Genomic DNA, 24,522 nt, shown 5'->3' on the forward strand with positions numbered 1-24,522 from the left:
TTAACATGAATACAATTATAATAAAATGCATTTTAGGGTAAATGAAAATATAAAAAGCATTTTTTGGGGTGACAACAAAAAGTGAAGCACAAAAAAAAAATTAGATATTTCAACCGAAACGAGGAGGGAGAGACAACAGTAGATAGATACCTTTAAACACTTTTCACATTGTCCAAGTGCTTAACCCCATCCTTCTCTGTCCTTTCTCTCTCTCTTCCCCACCACCATCATCACTTTACTCTCTCTCTCCATCAGGAGATCTCATTCTATTCTCCCCCATTTCAAACCCTAGAATCTCAAATCACAAATTCCACAACCATCTCCAACTTCATTTATGGCGAGCTTCAGTCTCTCCAGGTCACTCCTGGTCCTACTCCTGATTGTCATCTCATTGTTCTCCACATTCTCGCTTTCGGAAGCGACCTCGTTCACTTTCTCGTTCACGAGTTCCAATAAAAATGCGAGCTTTGAGTCCCAAGACATTGCTCTGTTCGGCGACGCTAAGCTTGTCGATAACGGATCTTCAGTTCAGCTGACTGATTCTGTGATTCACGGCGGTGGGCGAGTCGTCTACAAGAAACCCATTGAGTCGGTAAAGAATATAGGAAATGAGTATTTCGCTGGATTCTCTACTGTTTTCTCTTTCTCCATGTCTCCTGGTGGTGGGAGACTCGGGTTTGTCGTGTTTCCTGTTAACGGAACATTTGATCACTCTCTATTCCAAGTAAAGTTCGATACTTCTGACAAATTCACCAAGTTTGGAGATCCGAGTGTCGCGGTGATTGTTGATGGTGCTACGGTTCCTGAGATGATTCTCAGTTTCAAGATGGCAAACTTGGTGAAGACGGAGAAGGTGTTGTTGTACGCTTGGATTAATTACCAAGCTGGTGGCAAGTTCTTGGAAGTCCGGTTAAGCAAATCTAAAAGCTTTGAGTCTGTTCTTCCTCTGGTGTTTGATCGGATTGATTTGTCAGCAATGTTGAAATATGAGGATGAGTTCATGGTTGGTGTCAATTCGTATAGTGGAAACGTTAATCTTCATTCTTGGAGCTTAGAAGTGAGACGCTCCGAGTATGAGCACTCTTGGGCGGTGGTAATGGTGGAAGAACTTGAAAAAAAGGAGGCTGTGAAGAAGAGGAGAAAAGAGAGGATATGGGAGATTGTGACTTGCTTCGTCATGACGTTTGGATCAACAGGGCTTATCTTCTTTGCCATGATGCATATTTGGGCAGCTTTCAAAAGAAACAATCTTGCTATGGTGATGCAAGAGGAGTGTGGGATCAAGACCAAGGAGTTTGGGTATGAGAAGATGGAGAAAATGGAAGTTGTGATGAGTAAAGCTAATGCAAAACAAGAAGCGAAGTGAAGTCAAGTTTGTGTGTTTAGGATATCTGGATATGTCATCTTTTTATGTAATCAAGTAGATTCTTGGGACTGTAATGGTAACTAGTTACCCACGAGGTTCTTCGCTGGCTAATGTAGTCCCCTTATCTTCATGTGTGTTAAGTTTGCAATGTTATTTTAATTTGATTTGGCATGTAAAAACGTGAGAAGAATGTTGTAGAATCCACACCAAACTTGTGTGCAGTAGATGAAAAAAATAAACAAATTCACTTCCTACATATTCAATAATAGATTTGTAACTAAATCACCTTGAGTTAAAAGAACACAATGTAGTTTATATCTTCATCTACAAAAAAAATCTTCAACTGAAGATAAGCTTCATTACGATGACTGCAGTGTTAATAAGCATGAGGGGGAGTCTCATGTACTGGCAGGCATGGATTAGACCGATGATTTGGCCTTTGGGAGAGTTTCTTCTACCGGTATGGTGGAGTTCTACTAGCGTCCATCCTTTTGGAACAAGGAAACGGTCTTCGTTGAGGATCGCCAGTGCATTCACAAAGAGCAGCAGACCTTTTAATAGTGTCCAGAAGCCCATCGTTCTCTGTGATGCAAAAAGAGTTCAAAATTAATCAGAATCAGGGAAAGATACTGAAACAAAGTTGACTTATTAGGTTTAAAAAACGCAATGAATGGACACTAATTGCATGCTAGTGTATCGCCTGATGGATACAAAGCGTCTATCGAAGAGAAAACATGAAGGTACAGGAGTGCAAAAATCTTGATTATAACACATAAAGAGCCACCAAAGAGACTTAATTTGTCATTATTTGTAAACAGGATTAGAGTTGTTCTGCCATGCAATAATATCAAAAATATATACCAAGGTCATCGAGCTAGCAATACAAAGAGCCTTAAACCTAGGCACAATGTATAGAAACACTTCTCACCCAGGATATAAAATCACATAAGTAACACAATGTTTCATGAATCAGGATCATAAGCAACTCCAGAAAAGCACCAAGCTAGGTGAGCACAAGATGAGATTTTCTTACGAAGTTGGTTCAAGAGCAGTAAACTTTAATCAATCACAACATCATGAAATGAGAGAAATCGTTCCGGCTATGAGGACGGCCTGAGAACGAGAGAAATCGAATCGTCGGTGAGATCTTTGTGTGGGAGGGTTATATTTGTTTCTTCTTATATATTCTGTCTGAACTGTTCTTCTTCTTCTTCTTCAGCCGTAAGAAAAAAGAAAAAAAAACGAACCGGGTTTTAATGGGTTGACCCGGTTCGAATAAAAGTCGGGTCAGGACCCGATATGATTCAGGAAGAGGAGGATTTGGATAAACCCTGATGACATCGAAGTAAAAAAAAAAAAACCCTTCCCCAATGGCTTCACTTCTTCTTTTTCCTCACCTTCACCATTTTGATTCTTCTTCACTAGATCGTAGAGAGATACTAGTAGCTCGTAATTCACCAAAACCAAGGCAATTTCTTCTTTCTCCGAGAGCTTCAATCAATGGCGGAGCAGCAGCGGAAACCGCCGTCAAACCTAGTCGCAAAGGGAGGAAGAAGAAGCAACAAACCTCGACTGTAATTGAGAAAGACGACACCGAGGAGAACGGTGCTATCGAGACTGATGCTGAATTGAATCCGGAGTTAGAGGACTACGACGACGGGATCGAGTTCCCGTACGACGATCCGCCTCTAGTGTGCTGTTTCGGAGCCGTGCAGAAGGAGTTTGTTCCGGTGGTGAGAGCCCATGATAACCCTATGCATCCTGATATTTACTCGCAGTGGAAGATGCTGCAGTGGGATCCGCCGGAGTTTGGGAGAGCTCCTGGAGGTCCGCCGTCGAATGTGGCTATCTCTCATGTTCGGTTAGGTGGGAGAGCGGCGTTTATGGGAAAAGTTGGTGGAGATGAGTTCGGGGATGAGCTTGTTTTGATGATGAACCAGGAGAGAGTTCAGACGAGAGCTGTGAAATTCGATGAAAATTTAAAAACTGCTTGTACTCGTGTTAAGATCAAGTTTGAAGACGGGAAAATGAAGGCGGAGACGGTGAAAGAGCCCCCGGAGGACTCGCTTCTTGCTTCAGAACTCAATTTAGCTGTGCTTAAAGAGGTAAAAAGATTTCAGCTTTATGATAAAAAAGTTGGCTTTAGCTTTTAATTGATAGCTCGAGCTTGGTTTCTTATGAAAGTCTCTGTCTTGAGCATATTCTTTGTTTGTGTATATGATTTGGATCATGAAACAGAGCACCTCAGTTTTTTTTTTTTTGTGTTTCTGATGCAGGCGAGGATTTTTCATTTTAATTCAGAAGTGTTGACGTCTCCTACAATGGAATCAACTCTTTTTAAGGCTATACAGTGGTCTAAAAAGTTTGGAGGGCTTATTTTCTTTGACTTGAATCTGCCATTACCGCTATGGAGATCGCGGAATGAGACTAGGAAGTTGATCAAGAAAGCATGGGATGAAGCAGACATCATTGAAGTTTCACAGCAAGAGCTTGAGTTTCTGCTTGATGAGGATTACTATGAGAGGAGAAGAAACTACACACCGCAATACTTTGCTGAGGATTTTGATCAGACGAAGAACCGAAGAGACTATTACCATTACACACCAGAGGAAATCAAGCCATTGTGGCATGACAAGCTGAAGCTATTGGTTGTGACTGATGGAACACTTCGGCTTCATTACTATACTCCTACTTTTGATGGAGTTGTGGTTGGAACAGAAGATGTGCTTATAACTCCTTTCACCTGTGATAGGACTGGTTCTGGTGATGCTGTTGTTGCAGGGATAATGAGAAAGCTAACAACTTGTCCTGAAATGTTCGAGGACCAAGATGTGTTGGAGCGACAGCTCAGGTTTGCAGTTGCTGCTGGGATCATAGCGCAGTGGACAATTGGTGCAGTAAGAGGTTTCCCTACTGAAAGCGCGGCGCAAAATTTGAAAGAACAAGTATATGTTCCATCAATGTGGTAGAATAGAAGATGAAGAACTCAACTTGTTCTAAAATGTTTTTTTTGGGAAACGGCCAATTCCCCCCTGAACTAAATTACTTTATTGTATTCATACATCAAATTTAATGATGTGTTTATAACTACATAAACTAACTTATAATTTGAATTTACTACATAAACTATTAAAATGTGGTCGAAACCCCCAAATTTACGGATGCCGTTAGTTACACCGTTAACGTTCTGACTTGGATGCCACAAAGACGGAATTTCTAGGAAAAGAACTGCAAACGACGTCGTTTTACGTAAAATGATTTTTTTTTCTAAAAAAACAACTTTGAGGGCCGAACTCTGACATATGTAACACACATAAACGCCACAATACCACTAAAGCTATTACAGATATTAACATAACGTCAAACATAAATATATATATTATAATCTTCTTCTTCTTCTTCTTCTCCTCTTCCTCCTCGGTTTCTGGGTCTACAGTTTACAATTGAAGAAGAAAAGAGTCGTACAGGCGCAGGAAGCGGAAGGCCACCATATCCATCTCTTGTTCATCTAAGGCCACCAACTCCTCTCCGTTACACTTCCATTAGCAGTGAAAACTGGAGATCTAGTCGAATTCATGGATTGTTCAATGTTTGTGAAAAATCTAATGTCTGAGACGAGTTTATTGATTTTTACGGGTTGATTTTAATCAATGACTTTTGGGCATTTCATCAATTGTTCTATGTTTCAAGCTAATCTCAAGAAGAAATCATGTCAGATCTGTTTATTAAAAATTTCTGATGACCGAAGGGAAAGTTGTTCAGGGAAGATATGAGTGTGGTTTCATAATTTGTACTTCTGTAGAGATCCCAATATTATATCATCAAGAAGAAGACGAAGAACATTACAAGTATATTTATGTTTAACTCTTTACGAAATCTGATAGCATCTTTGGTGTCAAGTTTGTATACAGGTGTCGGATGTTGTTGGTTCGAGCATCTAAGATGGTGTTATTTTTTAAAATTTTTTTTTAACAAAACAATGTCGTTTTGTTCAGTCTATGTGGCATCTGAGTCAGCTACGGTAACGGTGTAACTAACGGCATCCGTAAATTTGGGGTTTTGACCACATTTTAAGAGTTTATGTAGTATATCCAAATTATAAGTTAGTTTATGTAGCTATAAGCACACCTTAAAATTTGATGTATGAATACGATAAAATAACTTAGTTCAGGGGAATTGGCTGTTTTCCGTGTTTTTTGAACCATGCGTGAGAGAGATGTATACACTGTTTCAAATTTGTAACCCAATGTAGAATCAATTTTGAGTTCACTGATAACAACAACCATGTGAATGGACGATGAGTAGCTGCTTCCCTATAGAATTTTGGTTTTGTTCTGTTCAGCTTCACAAAAATGTTCTCGCTGATCCAAGTCTTGATGCTTCTCCAGTTCTCCTGTAAGGAGAATCAATTATGTGAGAAAACCATCATAAAGCTCTGTGACAACCATCATAAAGCTTTCAGTTAAATTTTGCATTTATGCAATAAATATATGCAATAAATATTTTTTGATCAAATTCACAAACATTTTTCACCAAATTCACAAGTGTCAACAACTTTTTTATTTTTACAAAAATTTACTTTAAATGTCAAGATTTGTTTTGCCAAAAGTTAACTGGTTTATTCTTAAATATGGAAAATCAATTAATGATTTTTAAAAAAAAAGACCAGAAGTTATATAAATATAGCCTTTCGTTGAGATCCAAAAAATGAAGAACATCTTACTCTCTCAAAACTCTTGAGTCTCGATACAAAGAAAAAAAAACTATGGGAAGTACAAAAAACATATTCTTGATAACGTTTTTTCTCGTTGCGATACTTACAGTTTCACTGTCCAACCACAAACTTCTGGCCTCGGGTAGGTTTTTATTTTTCACTCGCTTTCAAACTCAAGTATGTTTTGTTAACATTATGGTATTATTTGGACTTGTTATAATAATTTAAAATACAAATGTTATATAACTGTATAAATCTAGGACAAGCATATGTTTGTATCGATTACGATTCCTTAATATTTATGTGGGTTTGTAATGTATAGGTGCAGAGTTGGAAACGAATTATATGACGTCTGCAAAGCTTTGTGTACAGATAGTTACGGATGGAATGAATGTCTTGTTGATTGTTTAGGGCGTGGCTATGCACGTGGGCGTTGTGTTTCTCGTTCTCCGAATGCTCCTAAGAGATGTTGTTGCCAATTACATTAATACTAGGTTTGAATCCGTAGTACACGGCGGAACAAAAATTTCTAAATTATCGTTTTTGTTTTTCATGTTCTTTAGTTAAGAGTTTGTTTATTAATTTTGATACCATTTATGTGATTTTAATTAGATGTTACTTTTTAATACTATTATTAGTGGATATTGTTTAAAAATTATATATGTTAGTTACTTATATTTACTCATTATTTTACTTACATATAAATTGATTGGAACCCATGGTACACCACATGAAATTTTTTGATTTATTGCGATGATAATTTTTAGTTTATTCAGTTTTTAAATTTACACTATAATTTTGTAATTAGTTTAGTTCACATTATTATTTATATAGTTTAAAATTATATACATGTTTTTTAGTAGTTGTATTTGCTTAGCAAATGTGTTAATTTACATTAATGTATTAAAATGATTTTAGTGTAGTGAGTTCGGGCAGAGCAATACCTGATATCCGTATTTAACTATTTTGAAGCATATAGTACCAATAAATGAATGAATATTATATTCATTTACTCATGGTAAAAACCTAGCATAGGGTATTGATTTTTTACTATATGTCCCGTTACTTGACCCGTTACACCCAAATTATTACTTGACTTAAGTACAATTTTATTAATATAATAGAACTGATCAGTATTTTATTTTTATGTAGTGTAATCAATTTACAAACATATATCTAATATATATTATTTACACATCTTCTTAGAATTTTTATCATTATTTATAGTTTCATTTTGTAAAAACATAATATATTGTAAAAAGCATTTCAGTAAAAAGTGTGTTACAGGAATATGTGAAATATTTTAATTTATGAATATGTAAGTAACATAATGTAGTGTGTATTATTATTAATATAACTTCATACAGTTTTAAATTTGGTTGTAAATGTGTATTTTCCTAGTTTGGAATAGTTCTATATTTTGTTTTGGTAGAAAAAGTTGTGTAACATTTATAATTTAAATTTTTTTTTTTAAAATCTACTTTAAAAATGAAGTAAAGTATAATTATGTATTTGGTAATTATTATTTTTATGGAGTTCCATGTTAAATGTATGAATAATGACTTTGTTGTATAATTATGTATTTGGTAATTATTATTATGTATTTGTGTAACATATTCCTCCACACGGTTGATTTTTCTGTTATTGGGCTTGCTCTTGTATGGGTTTTGCCCTTTATTTTCATTTTGTTATTTCTGTTTCTATCTTAATAAAAACGAAACTGAAAAAAATAATTTAACTAAAAACCCTGTTAAAAAGAGACTGTAAACGACATCTTCTTAGTTCCTATCGAAGAAACAATTTATTGTTGGCAACACACACCCGTCTGTTGTTTGAATCTATTTATTTTTTTATTCGCGAAACAATTAACAATAAAATGAAGAAGCCCACTTGACTCATCTCCATGGACCCGCGAAACAAAGCCGCTTCAATTCGATTTGATGTATGAATAAATTGTTCCGGTGTTAGCATCTGTGTTAGGGTCTTCTTCCTTTGACTTCTTCCTTGGACTCTCGCTTGATTCTCCGGGGAATAGTCACAACGCCATTGAATTGAACACTACAAACTTTGATTCAATTCTTAAAGACATCAGCAAAGGTAATTTAGTTTATAAAATATATCTTTCTACGATAGAATTTTGTATAGTTTGGTCAAATTTTTGTGATCCTTCTTTGATTGGTCTTGGATGATAAGGTAAGAAAATTGGCAAAGTACTAACTCTGCAAAAAAAAATGCAGTCACATTAGTAAAAACAACCCTTCTGGAAAAAAAAAACCAAAGTATTCATTAGATGATTGTGATCAAGCACGAGTACACCAATATAACCAACATGAAAAAAAAACAAAAAAACAAATTTTATATTATAAAGTTCAGAAAGCAACAATTAAAACCAAATAAAAAAGACTTGTATTTCTTCTCGCTCATCTATCTACTAATTCTTCATCTTGCAATTATCTAGCTTTCCCTCCATCCACCTTATCACTCTTCATGCTTTCAGTTTTCAGTTTAATCGCTTCATTCATCATTTGAGCATTGCTTATCTATCAAACTGAAAACACAAAACAGATGTTTAGTTTAAAGCGAGTAAATCTGACCAAACAAACAAACAACAATCTTAACAGCATCATTCTCCATTGTCCTAGAAAATAACATTTTTCAAAACGGTTTAGATGCTCTTTTTCACGAAAGCATGGAGCTTTGTAAAAGAAAGATTACGTGAGTATTTCTACATGATATAAAAGTTTAAAAAGGTGAGTTAATATTATAAGAAGATGTATATTACCTTCACATCACTGAGCATCATGTCGAATGTTCCACCAAATCTTGTTGTGTATTTATTTCAGGTATGGAGGACCTTCATTTTCACACGCCACAACGTCTTGTACGGGTTCACGTCTTGAGGAATGCCACAGACTAAGTCGCCATTGCTAATTACTATGAAAAGAAGAATTAAAAAAGTTTTTACTATGAGGTAAGTTGATGGCTTGCTGAGTGAGGATATCTAATGATATTCTATATTTATAGAGAACTTTGATAATTAGGTTATTAGCTTTGATCGTTGACTGAATAACTTGGAGAGGAAGCGCAATATCTTAGATACGATCAACCGATTAAGGAATTTTTAAATTAAAAGTGGAATGAAGATACCATAGTTTTAAGGAAGATTAGAATATATATGAAGATTGATTGATCGTTATGATCTTTTTATGATTGAATGATTGTTTATGATTGAATATTTCACTCAACTATGTTTAGGAAATACCCGTAAAAGTCGAAAATGTAGTTAATACGGTGGAATAAAGAGAGAATATGCATGCTTTTGATTGAATGGTTAAGATTGCATTTATCACTTAAAGCTTTAAGAACCCAATTAGTAAATTGGGTAGTATTTGATCCAATTAAAAGACCCATAGTTAGACACACGGATCCTATGTTAATTTTGCAATTGATTAATTATTCTCACATTTGCCCTTTTTGATTTCAATTAAACGTTTTCTTTTGTCATAATTCGATGGCAATTCCTGTAATTAGTGAAGACGTTTTTGGATATTTCTTCGAATGTACTCCTCTTTTAATTATAAGAAGATAAAGAGTATATTAATGAGTATTGCATGTATTTTCTCTAAGCTATTGGACTTAATTATTTAATATTCTCCTCCTCGGTTTGTAATGAATGAAATGAAATAAAATAACATATCTTATTCAATATAAAAAGTTCAATAATAATATAAATTCGGATTTTCTTCTCTTTTTTTGGGTAAATTTATTAGTCAATAACTCGTTATTATCATATTATGACATATTCTGAATATAAAGATGAAGATTTGGTCAAAATTACAATTTTGTTGTAAAACACTTAGTGTATTCCATACACCGGCCCATTTACTGTCCATGACATGAGACCCATGTACGGCCCGCCTGTGTACGGCCCATCGGACATAGGCTCATCGGACATAGGCCCATCGGCCATTACCTATTCCTAGTCGGTTTTAGCTTTTGTCTTTGTACTCTCTCTCTATATATATATGTAACCTTGTTGAGACATTATGAATAAGAATAAGAGATTTCAACCTTTGAACCTTCTAGTTTACAACACGTTATCAGCACGATAGTTTCTATATCCCGCTGAGTAAAATCCTAAAAAACCCTATAAACCCTAACTGCCGCCGTTCATACTTCTCTTTTTCACCAAACCCTAAAACCGTCGCTTTCTTCTTCCTTTGTTCGTGGAAGCTCCTATTCGGCAAGCAAGGTTCGTGATCAAAGTTTTGTTGAAGTTCAGATCGAGGTTCACGGTTCGTGAGAGAAGTAAAAACCGAGGTCTTTTAGCTCCCGGTTCATATCCAGTCAGATCCCAAAAGGTGGAAGATAAACTATGATCAAACCTCCTTAGAACCTATAAAACCGAACTTGGACATTAAAAACTATTGAACCCTAAACATGCAAGTACATATCTAACAAAGTTTAAATTCCTAAATCCTAAAACTTAAAATCGGATGTTAGGGTTGTTAGATTGTTTTGCTAAATTGCACCAAATTATATCAAGCTTAAAAATCCGGTTGTGTGATTGATTAAATTGCTGCTTGATTGTTTTGATGCATAAGAACCTAGAACTTGAACTGTAAATTCGAATTTCATAAAGAGTATTATTAATCTGATTGTTCTAGGAAGTTTAAAAATCCGAAAATTGCATGCATCCTTGAAATTATTAATTGAATTTGGCATAGAATTTTCCTGAAAATTTAGGTTGCATAAGAACCCTAAAATCCTAAATTAAAATCGATTTAGGTGTTTGAGAAATTCAAACCCTAAAACTAAAACACTAAAATCGAAATTATTCTATGTTTGCATAGAAAAATAAATTAGATAACTCCTAAATTAATTATAATCATTATCCTAAAGTTTAAGGAATATTTTGTTGTTATCTAAGTTAAGAAAAGGAGAATTTCTAAAATTATCTAAGAAAAGGAAATTCTAGTAAAAAGGAAATTATTGCATGCCTTAATCTATTTGATTTTGTTGTCTTGATTGCATGGAGTTAAACCACGAAATTTAAAGGAAAACAAGGCATGGTTCGGTCTTAAATACCGCATGACCTAAGATTAAATTTATGGCATGGTTCGGTCTTAAATACCGCATGACCTATTGTTTGAATGCATGGTTCGGTCTTAAATACCGCATGCTAATAATCGGTTGTCTATTTCTGTTTATGTAGATGGCAAGGTTGAATAACCTAGACTATGCCGTTTTGGATGTCTCTGGAAACAACTACTTGAAGTGGGCATTGGACACCAAGATAAATTTGAAGTCAAAGGACTTGTTTGAATGCATTGAGGAGGATTACGATCCGACCGAAAAGAAAAAGTACAAGGCCATTCAACACATGCGCCATCACCTTGCTGAGAGTCTCAAAGACCAGTACCTCACAATAGAGAATCCTCTTGACCTTTGGACATAGCTTAACGCAGATACGGACACCAACAAACGGTGCTCCTACCAAAAGCTCAATTCTATTGGAAGAACCTAAGGATCTAGGATTACAAATCCGTGGATGAGTATAACTCTGAGCTTTTTAGGATTGTCTCACTCCTTAGGTTGTGTGGTACTGAAGTCACGGAGAGAGAGTTGCTAGAGAAGACTTTGTCTACTTTTAGTACTCACAATATAGCACTTCAGCAACAGTACCGTGAAAAAGGTTTCAAAACCTATGGGGACTTAATCTCATGTTTGCTACTAGCTGAGCAAAATAATGAGCTGTTGTTGATGAATAGTGCTATAAGACCTCCCGGTACAACCCCATTACCGGAAGCACACAAGGTTGATGTGGCAAAGCAGAATGAGCCTAAACAGCCTAAAGAGCCCAAGGAGACCAACTACGTTCACAGAGAAAGACATTATGGCTGTGGCCGTGGTGGCAGAGGACGTGGTGGTCGTTGGGGTCAGGCAAGCCGTTTTGATGGTTACGACCGTGGTGGTCGTGGCCACGGTGGTAGGGGCCGTGGGTCCTTTAAACCGCAAATGAAGGCTAAATCGGTTTGTCACCGATGTGGTATGTCCAACCACTGGGCTAAGAACTGCAGAACGCCTAGACATCTCATTGATGCATATCAAGAGATTTTGAAGAAAAATCCAGAGGCCAACTATGTACATCTCGATGGTGAAAAAGACTTCGACCATGAGAATGATGATTTACTAGATTTTGAGACTTCTGATTGTTTAAAGGAACATAACTAATTTTAGTTATGGATTTGGTTTAATTTCTATGCTTTCATGCTTTAATTTTATTCTATGTATTGGATTATTATTTTGGTTTAAATTCAATGATTTATTTCCTTTATATATATATATAATAAACTGTGTTATTAAAAACGAAACACAAAATATTGTCCATATTGAGAAATGGCTAAGGACAAGAGAATAATTGTGGTGGGTAGTGGATTAAACCACACAATTTAATGAAGGAAAAGAGATATTATAATCTCATTATAAAAATGCCAAAATTAGCAAATTAGCGGGTACATCAAGCTTAATTGATGGCTACGGCCAGGCTTATATTTTATGGCACACATCTTGAACTAAGTGGTGCCTTGTATACACCCAGCTCTAAGAGAAACTTATTAAGCTTTAAAGACATTCTTTTGAATGGTCATTATGTTGAAATAAAGGGTGAAGGAAACAAAGAGTTTCTATATATTATTGAAATAGTATAAGGACATAAGAAAGTCCTAGAGACTATACCTGCACTAGCCACTGGTTTATACCAAGCTAAGATTGTTATGATAAAGACTAATTTGGCAATGAATAAGATAATTCACTTTATGGCATGACCGGATTGGCCATCCGGGTTCTAACGTGATGCGTAAGCCGATATTAAAATCGAATTGGCACACTCCTATAAGAGAGAAGAGTTATCCCTAAGAATCTCACGTGTGTAGCATGTACACATGGGAAACTCATTATAAGGCCATCACCAGTAAATGTAATTAAAGAAATTTTCCACTTAAGACTATATGTCTAGATAGTGCTGGTGAACATATAACCCAAGCGTTTAATATTAATGGTATGTCCATGGGGGGAAGTGTGGAACCTCCTATGGAACATGTACATACAAAGAATGGATTAGATGAATCCTTCATTAAACGTATATACAGAGAACGGATTAGATATCCTTCATTAAAAATGTATTTAATTATTGCTTGACCATTACTAATGAGGTCGAAGCTTCCAGTGTCGGCTTGAGGACACACGATATTACATGCAGTAGAGCTTATACGCATCAGGCCATCTAGTGAGAATAAATATTCTCAATTATTAACGGGTCATAAGCCAGACATATCCCATCTAAAATAATATTCGGGTGTACCGTTTATATTGCATCATCACAGAGAACTAAGATGGGATCTCAAAGGAGAATGGGAATATATGTTGATATGAGTCTCCCACTATTATAAAGTATCTTGAGCCGACCACATGAGATTTATTTAAGGCCGGATACGCGGACTGTTAGTTTACAAAATCCGAATTCCCTATGTTGGGTGGCGAGACTAGCAAGCTGGTCAAAGAATTAATATGGAATCAAACATCCTTAAATTGGCAAGATCCTCGGACTCTAGCATGTGATGCAGAGGTCCAAAGAATTGTATATTTGCAAAAGCTAGCTAATAAATTGCCAGATTCCTTTTGACCCGAAGAGAGTAACAAAATCGTACATACCAGCTTGCAATGCACCAGTACGTATTGATGTTCAGAAGGAACACAATAATCAAGTTGCTACAGAGTCTAAACCACGTTTAAAACGAGGTAGACCATTAGGTTCCAAAGATAAGAACCCTCGGAAAAGTAAAATAGGTGCAAATCAAACCGAAGTTAAGGGAATTACAGAAAATACAGACATAGCCGCGACAAGTCCTAAGATACCAAAATGAGGTTTGGGACGCTGAACCTCAAGGACCTGAAGGTATTGATAATGATGAGATCTCAATAAATTATATCATGTCTGGAATATAATGGAACCGCAAAAATGTTGACATTAAATGAAATATTATGCATATAAGGTAGCACTTGAGATAAATGAGGATCTAGAGCCCACGTCTATATTAGAGTGCACTCAAAGCAAAGATTAGTTAAAATAGAAAGAAGCTATTGACGTGGAGCTTAACTCTTAGAAGAAGAGAAGTGTGTTTGGTCCGATTTTGAGGACAACACCTAAGATAAAACCAGTTGGACATAAATGGGTCTTTGTAAGAAAGAGAAATGAGAGTAAAGAAATCGTGAGATATAAAGCATGGCTTGTAGCACAAGGATTCTCTCAAAGACCAGGCATAGATTATGAGGAGACATACTCCCCTGTGATGGATGCAACAACATTTCGGTACTTAATAAGTTTGGCCATTAGAGAAAAAATGGATTTGCGGTTAATGGATGTTGTAACCGCATACTTATATGGTCCACTGGATAATGAAATCTATATGAGATTACCAGAAGGTTTTGAGCTCAAAGATAAGAATGGTTCTCGAGAACAGTACTGCATAAGGCTGGACAAATCCCTTTATGGACTGAAACAGAGTGGTCGAATGTGGTATAACCGGTTAAGTGAATATTTAGCTAAAGAAGGCTATAAGAATGACCCAATCAGTCCATGTCTATTTATAAAGAAGTTTGCAAACAAAGTGTTTGTTATAATAGCAGTTTATGTGGATGATTTAAACATCCTTGGAACTTCTGGTGAAATTGCCCAAACAGTAGAATATCTCAAGAAAGAGTTTGAAATGAAAGACCTAGGCAAGACAAAATTCTGTTTGGGGCTACAGCTTAAGTACATAAATAATAGAATCCTTGTGCATCAAAATGCATATACAGAAAAGGTACTCAAGAGGTTTAATATGTACAAAGCTCACCCATTGACCAGCCCAATGGTTGTTAGAAGCTTAGACTTGGATAAAGATCCATTTGGTCCAAAGAAGGCCGATGAAGAAGTTCTCGGACCTGAAGTGCCATACCTCAGTGCAATTGGAGCGTTAATGTTCCTGGCTAGCCACACTAGACTGGACATATGTTTTGCCGTGAACCTCATAGCAAGAATTAGTTCTTGTCAAACCCAAAGGCACTAGAGTGGAATTAAGTATTTGTTACGTTACCTACAAGGAATTTTAAATTTGGGTTTATATTATACTAACTATAACAAAGAAGGTTTTAGTTGGTTTTGCTGATGCAGGTTATAACAAAGAAAGTTTAAGTATGTATGGTTGAGGTTGAAGACTCAACATATCAGGACGGATTGCGGTATGGTCGAAGATAAAGGAAGCAACGGTCATACATGAAGACAATACGGCCTGCATCGCACAACTTAAGGAAGGTTACATCAAGGGAGATCGGACGAAGCATATACTACTCAAGTTCAGTCTAGCAACAACTCAGCCGATCTCTTCACCAAATCGTTACCGACTACAACATTCAAGAAGCTCGCACACCAGATTGGAATGCGGAGGCTTAAGGACTTAGAGTGATGCTTGGAACAGGGGGAGCAATGCGTGCTGTACTCTTTTTCCTTCACCATGGTTTTGTCCCATTGGGTTTTCCTGGTAAGGTTTTAATGAGGCAGAACCCCCAAGCGTATTGCATCGATCCCTTAGCATCGGCACGGTCATATCGTCCAATGGGGAGTGTTGTAAAATACTTATTCTATAGACCGGCCCATTTACTGTCCATGACATGAGGTCCATGTACGGTCCATTGGATATAGGCCCATCGGACATAGGCCCATCGGCCATTACCTATTCCTAGTCAGTTTTAGCCTTTGCCTTTGTACTCTATATATATATATGTAACCTCGTTGAGACATTATGAATAAGAATAAGAGATTTCAACCTTTGAACCTTCTAGTTTACAACAAATTTACTATAGTTGATGACTTTGAATTCGGTGATCAAAGATAAATTGCAAGGACAAATCCGCGAGCGTAGGAAGACAGTGGCAATTTTTGTACTATTAGAAATTGTAACATTGCAAAGTTATTATCTCTATGGAAAATTCTGATTAATAGGACCCTAATTTACAAAATATCAAAAATATAGGTAAAAAGCCGCCGGAGGACTCGCTTCTTGCTTAAGAACTCAATTTAGCTGTGCTTTAAAGAGGTAAAAAGATTTCAGCTTTATGAGTAGCAAATTGGGTTTTTACTGATAGCTCGAGCTTGGTTTATTATGAAAAGTCTCTGTCTTGAGCATATTCTTTGTCTGTGTATATGATTTGGATCATGAAACAGAGCACCTCAACTTGCCTTTTAAGCTTTTGTGTTTGTTACTTGTGCTTAAGGATTTTTCATTTCAATTCAGAAGTGTTGACGTCTCCTACAATGCACTCAATTCTTTTTATGGCTTTCTTGAAGGGCTTATTTTCTTTGACTTGAATCTACCATTACCACTATGGAGATCGCGTAATGAGACTAGGAAGTTGATCAAGAAAGCATGGAATGAAGCAGGCACCATTGAAGTTTCACAACAAGAGCTTGAGTTTCTGCTTGATGAAGATTACTATGACTCTATGAGAGGAGAAGAAACTACACACCGCAATACTTTGCTGAGGATTTTGATCAGACGATCGAAAAACCGAAGAGACCAGAGGACATCAAGCCATTGTAGCATGAAAAGCTGAAGCTATTGGTTGTGACGACTGATGGAGCACTTCGGCTTCATTACTATACCCCTACTTTTGATGGAGTTGTGGTTGGAACAGAAGATGTGCTTATAACTCCTTTCACCTGTGATAGGACAGGTTCTGGTGATGCTGTTGTTGCAGGGATAATGAGAAAGCTAACCACTTGTCCTGAGATGTTTGAGGACTAAGATGTGTTGTAGCGACGGCTCAAGTTTGTAGTTTCTGTTGGGATCATAGCGAAGTGGACAATTGGTGCAATTAGAGGGTTCCTTAATGAAAGCGCGGCACAAAATTTGAAAGAACAAGTATATGCTCCATCAATGTGGTAGAATAGAAAGATGACGAACTCAACTTGTACTAAATGTTTTTTGAACAATGTGTGAGAGAGATGTATACACTGTTTCAAATTTGTAACCCAACGTACAATCAACTTTTTGAGTTCAATGATAACAACCATGTGAAAGGATGATGGTAGCTGCTTCCCTGTGAAATCTTTTTTTGTTATGTTTAGCTTCACAAAATTGTTCTGATCCAAGTCTTGATGCTTCTCCTATATTGAATACCTTAAAGGTTACTTGATCAAGCAAAGACGTGCCAGCTTTTCTTGATAAGATATATGTACGTGGGGATTTGAAATGATTGTTGAGGATTTTTTTTTTAGGGTACTGACTTTATATATCTTGGTTTGTCGAAATTCTGTACTCGTAGAAAATGATTAAATTAACAAAGGACTTGAGCAGTCTAGACTCTAGCCTAAGGGGAGGGTAAGCAATTTAAGGAAAATGTTCCTCCATTAGACACGATATTTTCTTTAGAGAATGATAGATTTTGTAAATACTATTAACCAATGTTAGTTGATATTTCTGCATGCTAAATTCGTAGCAACATATTGTTTTTTTTTTTTAAAACGCACTAGCACATTCACTATGTTTTGGTTAATATCATTTTAAGAGAGCACCTACGGAAAGGTGAAATATCTTTCCAAAAAGGTCGTTGACTCGTTCGTTACCATCATAAAACTCTCTTTTAAATTTAAATCTCGCATTTGACTTATAATATTACTTTGACAATGATATGCAATAAATACTTTTTGACCAAATTCACAAGTGTCAACAACTTTTTCAAATAAAATATCCACTTTAAATGTCAATGATTTGTTTTGCCAAGTACGGAAAAACAGTTAATGATAAAAAAAATAAAATTAAATAAAGACCAAAAGTTATATAAATATAGCCTTTCGTTGAGATCCAAAAAATTTAGAACACCTTAATCTCTCAAAACTCGCGAGTCTTCATACCAAAAAAAAACTATGGGAAGTACAAAAAACAAATTTAGACCTACTTTTTCTTTCATCTCTTATACTTAAACATACTTTTAACTCATTCTATATTTTTGCAATATTTTTAGTTTAGGTGTCTTATTTTTGGTACAAAACTGCCTTCGAACCAAAAAGGGAATCGAGTAAGTGAGTAGAATTGTTTGTCACCCCCATTTCTTTCTTCTTTTTTTTTTTTTTTAACTTCATTATCATTTATTTAGTTATTATTAAAAAAAATTATATATTTATTTACACAAAAGATTATAATTACATTTTGTCTACATTTTAAGATGCATTTTGCTATCTTTTAAGTGAATAAATTGTACACTATTCAATTTTAGCTGAACATTTGTTTGACGATAAATAGATGGTAAACTGTGGATACTTATTATGTTTGAACATTTTAAAATAATATAAAAACCTAATTAATTAAAAAAGTTGTGGTTTGGTAAATTAGTCATATATAACTATTTTTTATATAAATTACTATATTATATTATAAGACTTTAAGAATATCTTTTACATGAACTCAACATAAATACAAAATTTGTAAGAAGACATTGTAGGTTGCAGAGCTTCTCTCAACTATTGGAGTTGGTTGTCACAAGTTTTGCTTCGAAAGCATTTGTGGATATTTATTTTTGGATAGTTAATTAGTCTATTAAATTCATAATTTGAGTATGTAATGTGGTTGGTTGGATGTGGTTTTGTGGATTCACAGACATTGAATCCACAAAAACCTAAATCTTTAAGACTAACACACTAAATACTAGACACAAAATGTAAAAGCCTAACCATGTATCTTAAAAAGTGAACATTAATGCAGTAACTTTACATGGATTTCAAGTTAATATCCACATGTGTATTTTGTATCCACGAATTGTAATAGTATCCACATGACCATGGTTGTATGGATTTGATGATGTCGTTGTAACTTGTATCCACAAATTGTAATAGTATCCACATGACGATGTGTAACTTGTATCCACGAATTGTAATAGTATCCACATCAAGCGTAGACACATCTTATAGTATCAAACAAGAGTTTCAAAGGGTGTCCACATCAAGCGTACAATTTTTTAGATAGAAAAGTATGTTAGAATACAATTTTTTAGATAGAAAATTTAGTTAAGTAAAATTTTCAAATCCAAAACTATTTATTTAATTTAGTTGGGACTTTAAAAATTGTTGATTTGACTATAAATATTATTTAATTATATTTGATTTAGATTTAACTCATAAATTACTTTAATTTTTGTGAAAACAAAAATGGGGACAAAAATTGAAATATGCAAACAATGTTTATTTCCAACTTATAATTAAAATGAAAAACAAATGTTGAAGAAATGATTACCAAGAAAAAGAAAAGAGAGAGAGAGAAAAAAATGAGAAAGAAATAGAAAAAGTAAAGATGAATTGAATAGGGAGTTAGTTTCTAAACAAAATTGAAAATCATCTAGTTGGGAAGAATGATTAGAAGGAGTGAGGGGTAAAATGTAATTAAACTTGAGAAAAGTATATGAGTAGTAAAAAGTAGGTGTAATGGTGAATACGTTTGTAGAAAGTAGGTGTGGGTACAAATTCCCTTAAATATAAGGTGAACAAACGCTTTGAGTAAAAAAAAAAAAGTGAACAAACCCAAAAAATATTCTTTAATTAATTATAGTTGGTCTTAATTAGTAGACTAGTGCATTTGCACTGTTGCACAGCCGGCACTACCTAAGCCGGACTTGGTTCTTTGCATGAAGCATGGATACATCATAAAGCCAACTGCATAAAGCTAGTAGAATTTGAATTGTAATACCCTAAACAATGAAATTTGAAAAAAGAACGTTTTGTGCGTGGGTTTTCTCTTTTGGGGAAAAAAAAGCGAAGAATGTCTTGTTTAGATTTCTGAATGATGTTACATATTTCAACAATTATTTGCACTCGTTGAGTATTCATGTCTTGTTTGGTGTGTACGTGGTTTTAAGAATTTTATGTTCATACTAACACATGTGTTTTTATATAAATCGTATATACTGTTATGAGCATGTGTATACGTGAAGTCTTACGAATATAATTTTGCTGTATCTCGTTTTGTTACATGAGTTTTTGTTTTCTCTTATTTGTGCAATGTATTATGGTCTGCTTCTATTTTGTTAGAGTTGTAGTTGACTTTGGAGAATTTGTTTTTGCAGGTAGCAACCAACAACAAAGGACGAATCTATGGTCTTGGATCAATTCAATATCAAAATGCTAATCCAAACGAGTCAGCTGCTGCCTCTCTTCGTCGAAACTTGGACATTGAAATGCGGATGACTAAGATGGAGGAAAGCATAGATGTAGTGAAGCAAGCAATGGATGTCCTTTTACGTCTTAACGGGATAGACCCTGTTACACTTCAACCTACCAGTCAGCCTCCTTCACGTGCTGAGGGAGCCTCATCTGCTGCAACTCCTAATCTTTCTCATTCTGTTGTTGGTCCTGCACAAGAACCAGCTCATCCACCTAACCACACTTCTCCGATCAACCTAGCCGACATGACACCGCAATCTGTCGAAGGATTTGAATTTGAAGAACGTCATTAAAATTTCTGTACTTTGAAGAAACTTGAATCTATGTATTATGAATCTAACATCGGATGTATTATGGTTTTAACTTTTTAAGGTTATGAATATATAATTATGATTATGGTTTTATTTTGAATTAATTAATTTAATTATGCAAATAATGTTTTTAATATTTTTAAAAAATAATTCATATTTTTGGTTTTGCTTCTGTTTTAGTTGTGGCTCTTTACGTCAACAAGTAACGAGATTTTTGTGGGTATATGTGGCCACGACACAAAAGATTAGTGTCTATGCGTGGCTCTTAGTTGCAAGTACTTTGTGGCTTTATAGAAATTAGCCACGAACACTTTGTGTCTATCTGTATATATAAATTAGGGATACATAGTAACTAAATTGTGGCTAAATGATACACGACTGAGGTCGACGCAATTTGTGGCTATTATCTATGACATCATTTGTGGCTAATCGTGGCCAATAGTAACGACGCATGTTGTGGGTTAATTGTAGCTATTATAGACACAAATAAGAACGTGGCACATTTGTAGCTAATTTTCCACAAATATATTTGTGGTGAATTTGTGGCTAGCTGTCCACGTATAGCCACGAACCACAGATAGCTACAACGCTATAGCCACAAAAATATCTTATGACTTTCCCTTGCTATAGACTGAATAGCCACAAAATATAGATCATAGTTGCAAAATTATTTTTGGCTAAAGACAGATTTTCTTGTAGTGAAATTCAATTAACTATAGTTAGTCTAAAAGTACATCATATTTTAATTTGTTGGTGAATTCAAACCCACGTCGCCCTCGGGACGTTAACGGTCGTTATGGGATTCTTTGATTCCTATCATTCAAAATTAGTTGTGACATTGTTCTCTGCAAATAATTGGGATTGTTTGCTCCTCTGTTAGGTTTCTTTGATTCACTGAACTAAATCTACGGAATATTGAAATCGAATCAATCTGAAGAATATCTGAATCATCCATCACCGAAAGAACGAAACACGATTTCAAGATCCAACAGAAATCAAACGAGAAACAAAGAGATCGAGAAAATGAATAAACAAAAGGATATGATCAGCGATAGCCATGATAGGTGATTCGAAAAACGAAGATTCGATAGACCCTTCTCGGACAAAGACAGTTTCTCGAAAAAAAAAAAGATTGCTAGCTAAACGAAGTATTGAAGTATATATAGATACACATACCAAATATATTATTATATATTCAATTATGTTTGTACTAGGAATTGTACAATACTAAGTAAATAAAGGTTTTGAGAAAAAGTAGAGCTAGTCATTTTATTAACGAGATAATTTGAGGTCGTTACTAACAAAGAGGCAAGATTATTGAGTTCGTCAGTTCACAGGAGAACTAACAAACAGAATAATGACAAGCTCGGAAGTGGAAATGGATTACACAGAAAACAATAACAGATATCGATGCAAAGTATTGCTCTCCGGGTAAAGTCTGGAAGTCAGGATGGTGTTCCCAATAAATGTCTTAAACTATTTATAGATGAACGAGGAGTTAGACACTTTAGGGTTTCCACGTGAATTCCTGAAACTGCCCTCTGCGGAGTTCAATGGACTTTCTCCCAAATTTGTCAGGCCGAAGTCACAGTTTAAGCTCTTGTTAGGCCGAGTGGCATATTATGGCGAAGCCCATATCCAACAAACTACACAAAGTATATATATTACATGACCACATGCATGAACTATATGACGTTATGCAATCAACATCATAGATATATAATCTAGTGCACCGGTCAGCTAACTCCGGCGAAGACCGACGTTGACTCTGACGTTGACTAATACTTAAAAAAATATATTCTAAATAATAATAAAAAATATATATTATTACAGTAAATAGTTAAATTACTTTTTATTTTTCAAGCTAAAGTAAATAGTTAAATGGAAATCATTTCTAATTATTTTCAAGATATAAAATTTCATTTATAATTATCTTCAAGATAGAAAATCATTTATGGTTTTTTTCAAGATAAAAAAAATAATTTATAATTATTTTCAATATATACATCTATATATATATATAAATCTCTCATAATCAGATTATTTAAATACTACAAAAAAATATACTACAAAATCAATAAAATCAAATTCAACTACTTTCATTAGAAAATAATATGCAAAAAATTGAGAATATGACTCTTTACTCTAAATTTTGCATGGCAAATGTTATACAAAATTTTAGACACTCTTTACTTTAAAATTTACATACTCAAAATAACATATAAACAACAATAACAAAATTCACAATATTTACTTTTAAGATATGAACATTTTCATTTTTACCCTCTTTTACACAATTACAATATGTTAAATTAATTTTTAGAAACTTTTTTTTTAAGGTTTGGGTTCTCTATTTTACATTTAGGATATATTTAGAAAATATATAAAAAAATATTTAGATATTGAATTAACATATAAACAACAACAAAAAAAAATTCACAATATTTACTTTTAACATATGAACATTTTCATTTTTACCCTCTTTTACACAATTACAATATGTTAAATTAACTTTTAGAATTTTTTTTAAGGTTTGGGTTCTCTATTTTACATTTAGGATATATTTATGAAATATATAAAACAATATTTAGATATTGAATTAACATATAAACAACAAAAATTTTCACAATATTTACTTTTAACATATGAACATTTTTATTTTTACCCTCTTTTACACAATTACAATATGTTAAATTAATTTTTAGAAATTTTTTTAAGTTTTGGGTTCTCTATTTTACATTTAGGATATATTTAGGAAATATATAAAAAATATTTAGATATTGAATAGAAAATTTTTAATTAATAAAAACCATAAATGATTTAATATAATAATTATATAAAAAAAAATTGGATATTGAATAGAATATGTCTTTTAATCATAAAAACTCATAAATGATTTACTGTAATAATTTTTTTATTATTATTTAGAATATATTTTTTTTAAGTGTTGATCAACGCCAGAGTCAACATCGGTGTTCGCCGTAGTTAGTTGACCGGTGTATTGGATTATATATCTATGATGTTGACCGCTTAACGTCATATAGTTCATGCATGTGGTCATGTAATATATATATTTTGTGTAGTTAAATAAACAATAATATACTTGATATGTGTAACCATATATTCTCCAATACTTCGTCTAGTTAGCTATCTTTTTTTCAAAATTTAGTATACGTACAAAGAAATTTAAGTAATTTAACCAAAAAAAAAAAAAAAAAACTAAAAGAGCAAGAAAAGGCTGAAACTAAAATATAAAATTACCGAGTACAATCCAAGGTGAACCGCTCCTGCTCCCGCATGATCTGATCCCCCATAGGAAAAAGACGTGTTGCTTGGCTTTGTAGTAGTCGGGGTAAGTTGCATCTACCTCGAGATCATAGACTGGCTGGAAAGCGCCTTTGCTCACCGAGATTTCCAAATCGCGCATGTATGCAGATTTTCCAGAGCCGCTGTCCGGAAAATATCCAGAACCCATCTGGGTTTTTGTGTGCCGGCCAGAAGTGTTTGTGTTAACAATTTCACCGCCCCAAGTCACTTTTTCTGCAGACTCAACAAGATGGGTGAAAAGCTCTATAGGCCAATACCCGACTGGCGAGAGGACGGTGCCATTGTTGAGACCAACACCTAGCCACCAAAGTGCGAGTTTTGGATCCTATATTTATGTTTAATTATATGTTTGAAATTATATATATAGATATAATAGTAAAGGAATAAAAATATTATCTTACCCTCCAAATTTGGATTGTAAGATCCGTTTGACTGCCTCCGATAGTTGACGCAGGAGCAATAGCACCTTCTATGACAATTGAGCGACTTGTTTGAATGAAGCTCCCCGCACAACGAAGATTGTAGCACCAAGCCACATTGTAAGCATCCCTCT

At 34.6% G+C, this 24,522-nt stretch overlaps 4 protein-coding genes, 1 long non-coding RNA gene and 1 pseudogene across 5 annotated transcripts; 5 read left to right on the forward strand and 1 right to left on the reverse strand.

Moving 5' to 3' along the window:
• Positions 1–86: 86 nt before the first annotated feature.
• LOC104791679 (uncharacterized) lies at positions 87–1,545 on the forward strand. The gene has a single exon (XM_010517620.3). The coding sequence runs from the start codon at positions 335–337 to the stop codon at positions 1,364–1,366; it is 1,032 nt and encodes a 343-aa protein (XP_010515922.1). The 5' UTR covers positions 87–334; the 3' UTR covers positions 1,367–1,545.
• A 74-nt stretch (positions 1,546–1,619) lies between these two features.
• LOC109133447 (uncharacterized) lies at positions 1,620–1,943 on the reverse strand. The gene has a single exon (XM_019246563.2). It carries the CDS (start codon positions 1,940–1,942, stop codon positions 1,706–1,708), a length of 237 nt encoding a protein of 78 aa, XP_019102108.1. The 5' UTR covers position 1,943; the 3' UTR covers positions 1,620–1,705.
• Positions 1,944–2,589: 646 nt separating this feature from the next.
• Positions 2,590–4,454, forward strand: LOC104791680 (fructokinase-like 1, chloroplastic). The gene is made up of 2 exons (XM_010517621.3): positions 2,590–3,471; positions 3,643–4,454. The coding sequence occupies exons 1-2, from the start codon at positions 2,737–2,739 to the stop codon at positions 4,333–4,335; spliced, it is 1,428 nt and encodes a 475-aa protein (XP_010515923.1). The 5' UTR covers positions 2,590–2,736; the 3' UTR covers positions 4,336–4,454.
• Positions 4,455–6,075: 1,621 nt separating this feature from the next.
• LOC147942825 (uncharacterized) lies at positions 6,076–6,757 on the forward strand. Its single transcript, XR_015559554.1, has 2 exons — positions 6,076–6,222; positions 6,403–6,757. It is a non-coding gene; the product is annotated as an uncharacterized LOC147942825 (long non-coding RNA).
• Positions 6,758–11,295: 4,538 nt separating this feature from the next.
• Positions 11,296–12,314, forward strand: LOC147942826 (uncharacterized). The gene is made up of 2 exons (XM_087456197.1): positions 11,296–11,498; positions 11,675–12,314. Exons 1-2 carry the CDS (start codon positions 11,296–11,298, stop codon positions 12,312–12,314), a joined length of 843 nt encoding a protein of 280 aa, XP_087312323.1.
• A 4,009-nt stretch (positions 12,315–16,323) lies between these two features.
• On the forward strand, positions 16,324–17,153 carry LOC109133344 (fructokinase-like 1, chloroplastic pseudogene; annotated as a pseudogene).
• Positions 17,154–24,522: the final 7,369 nt, after the last annotated feature.

This window comes from Camelina sativa, chromosome 6 (genome assembly GCF_030686135.1).
Source record: "Camelina sativa cultivar CO46 ecotype springtype chromosome 6, ASM3068613v1".
NCBI lineage: Eukaryota > Viridiplantae > Streptophyta > Magnoliopsida > Brassicales > Brassicaceae > Camelina > Camelina sativa.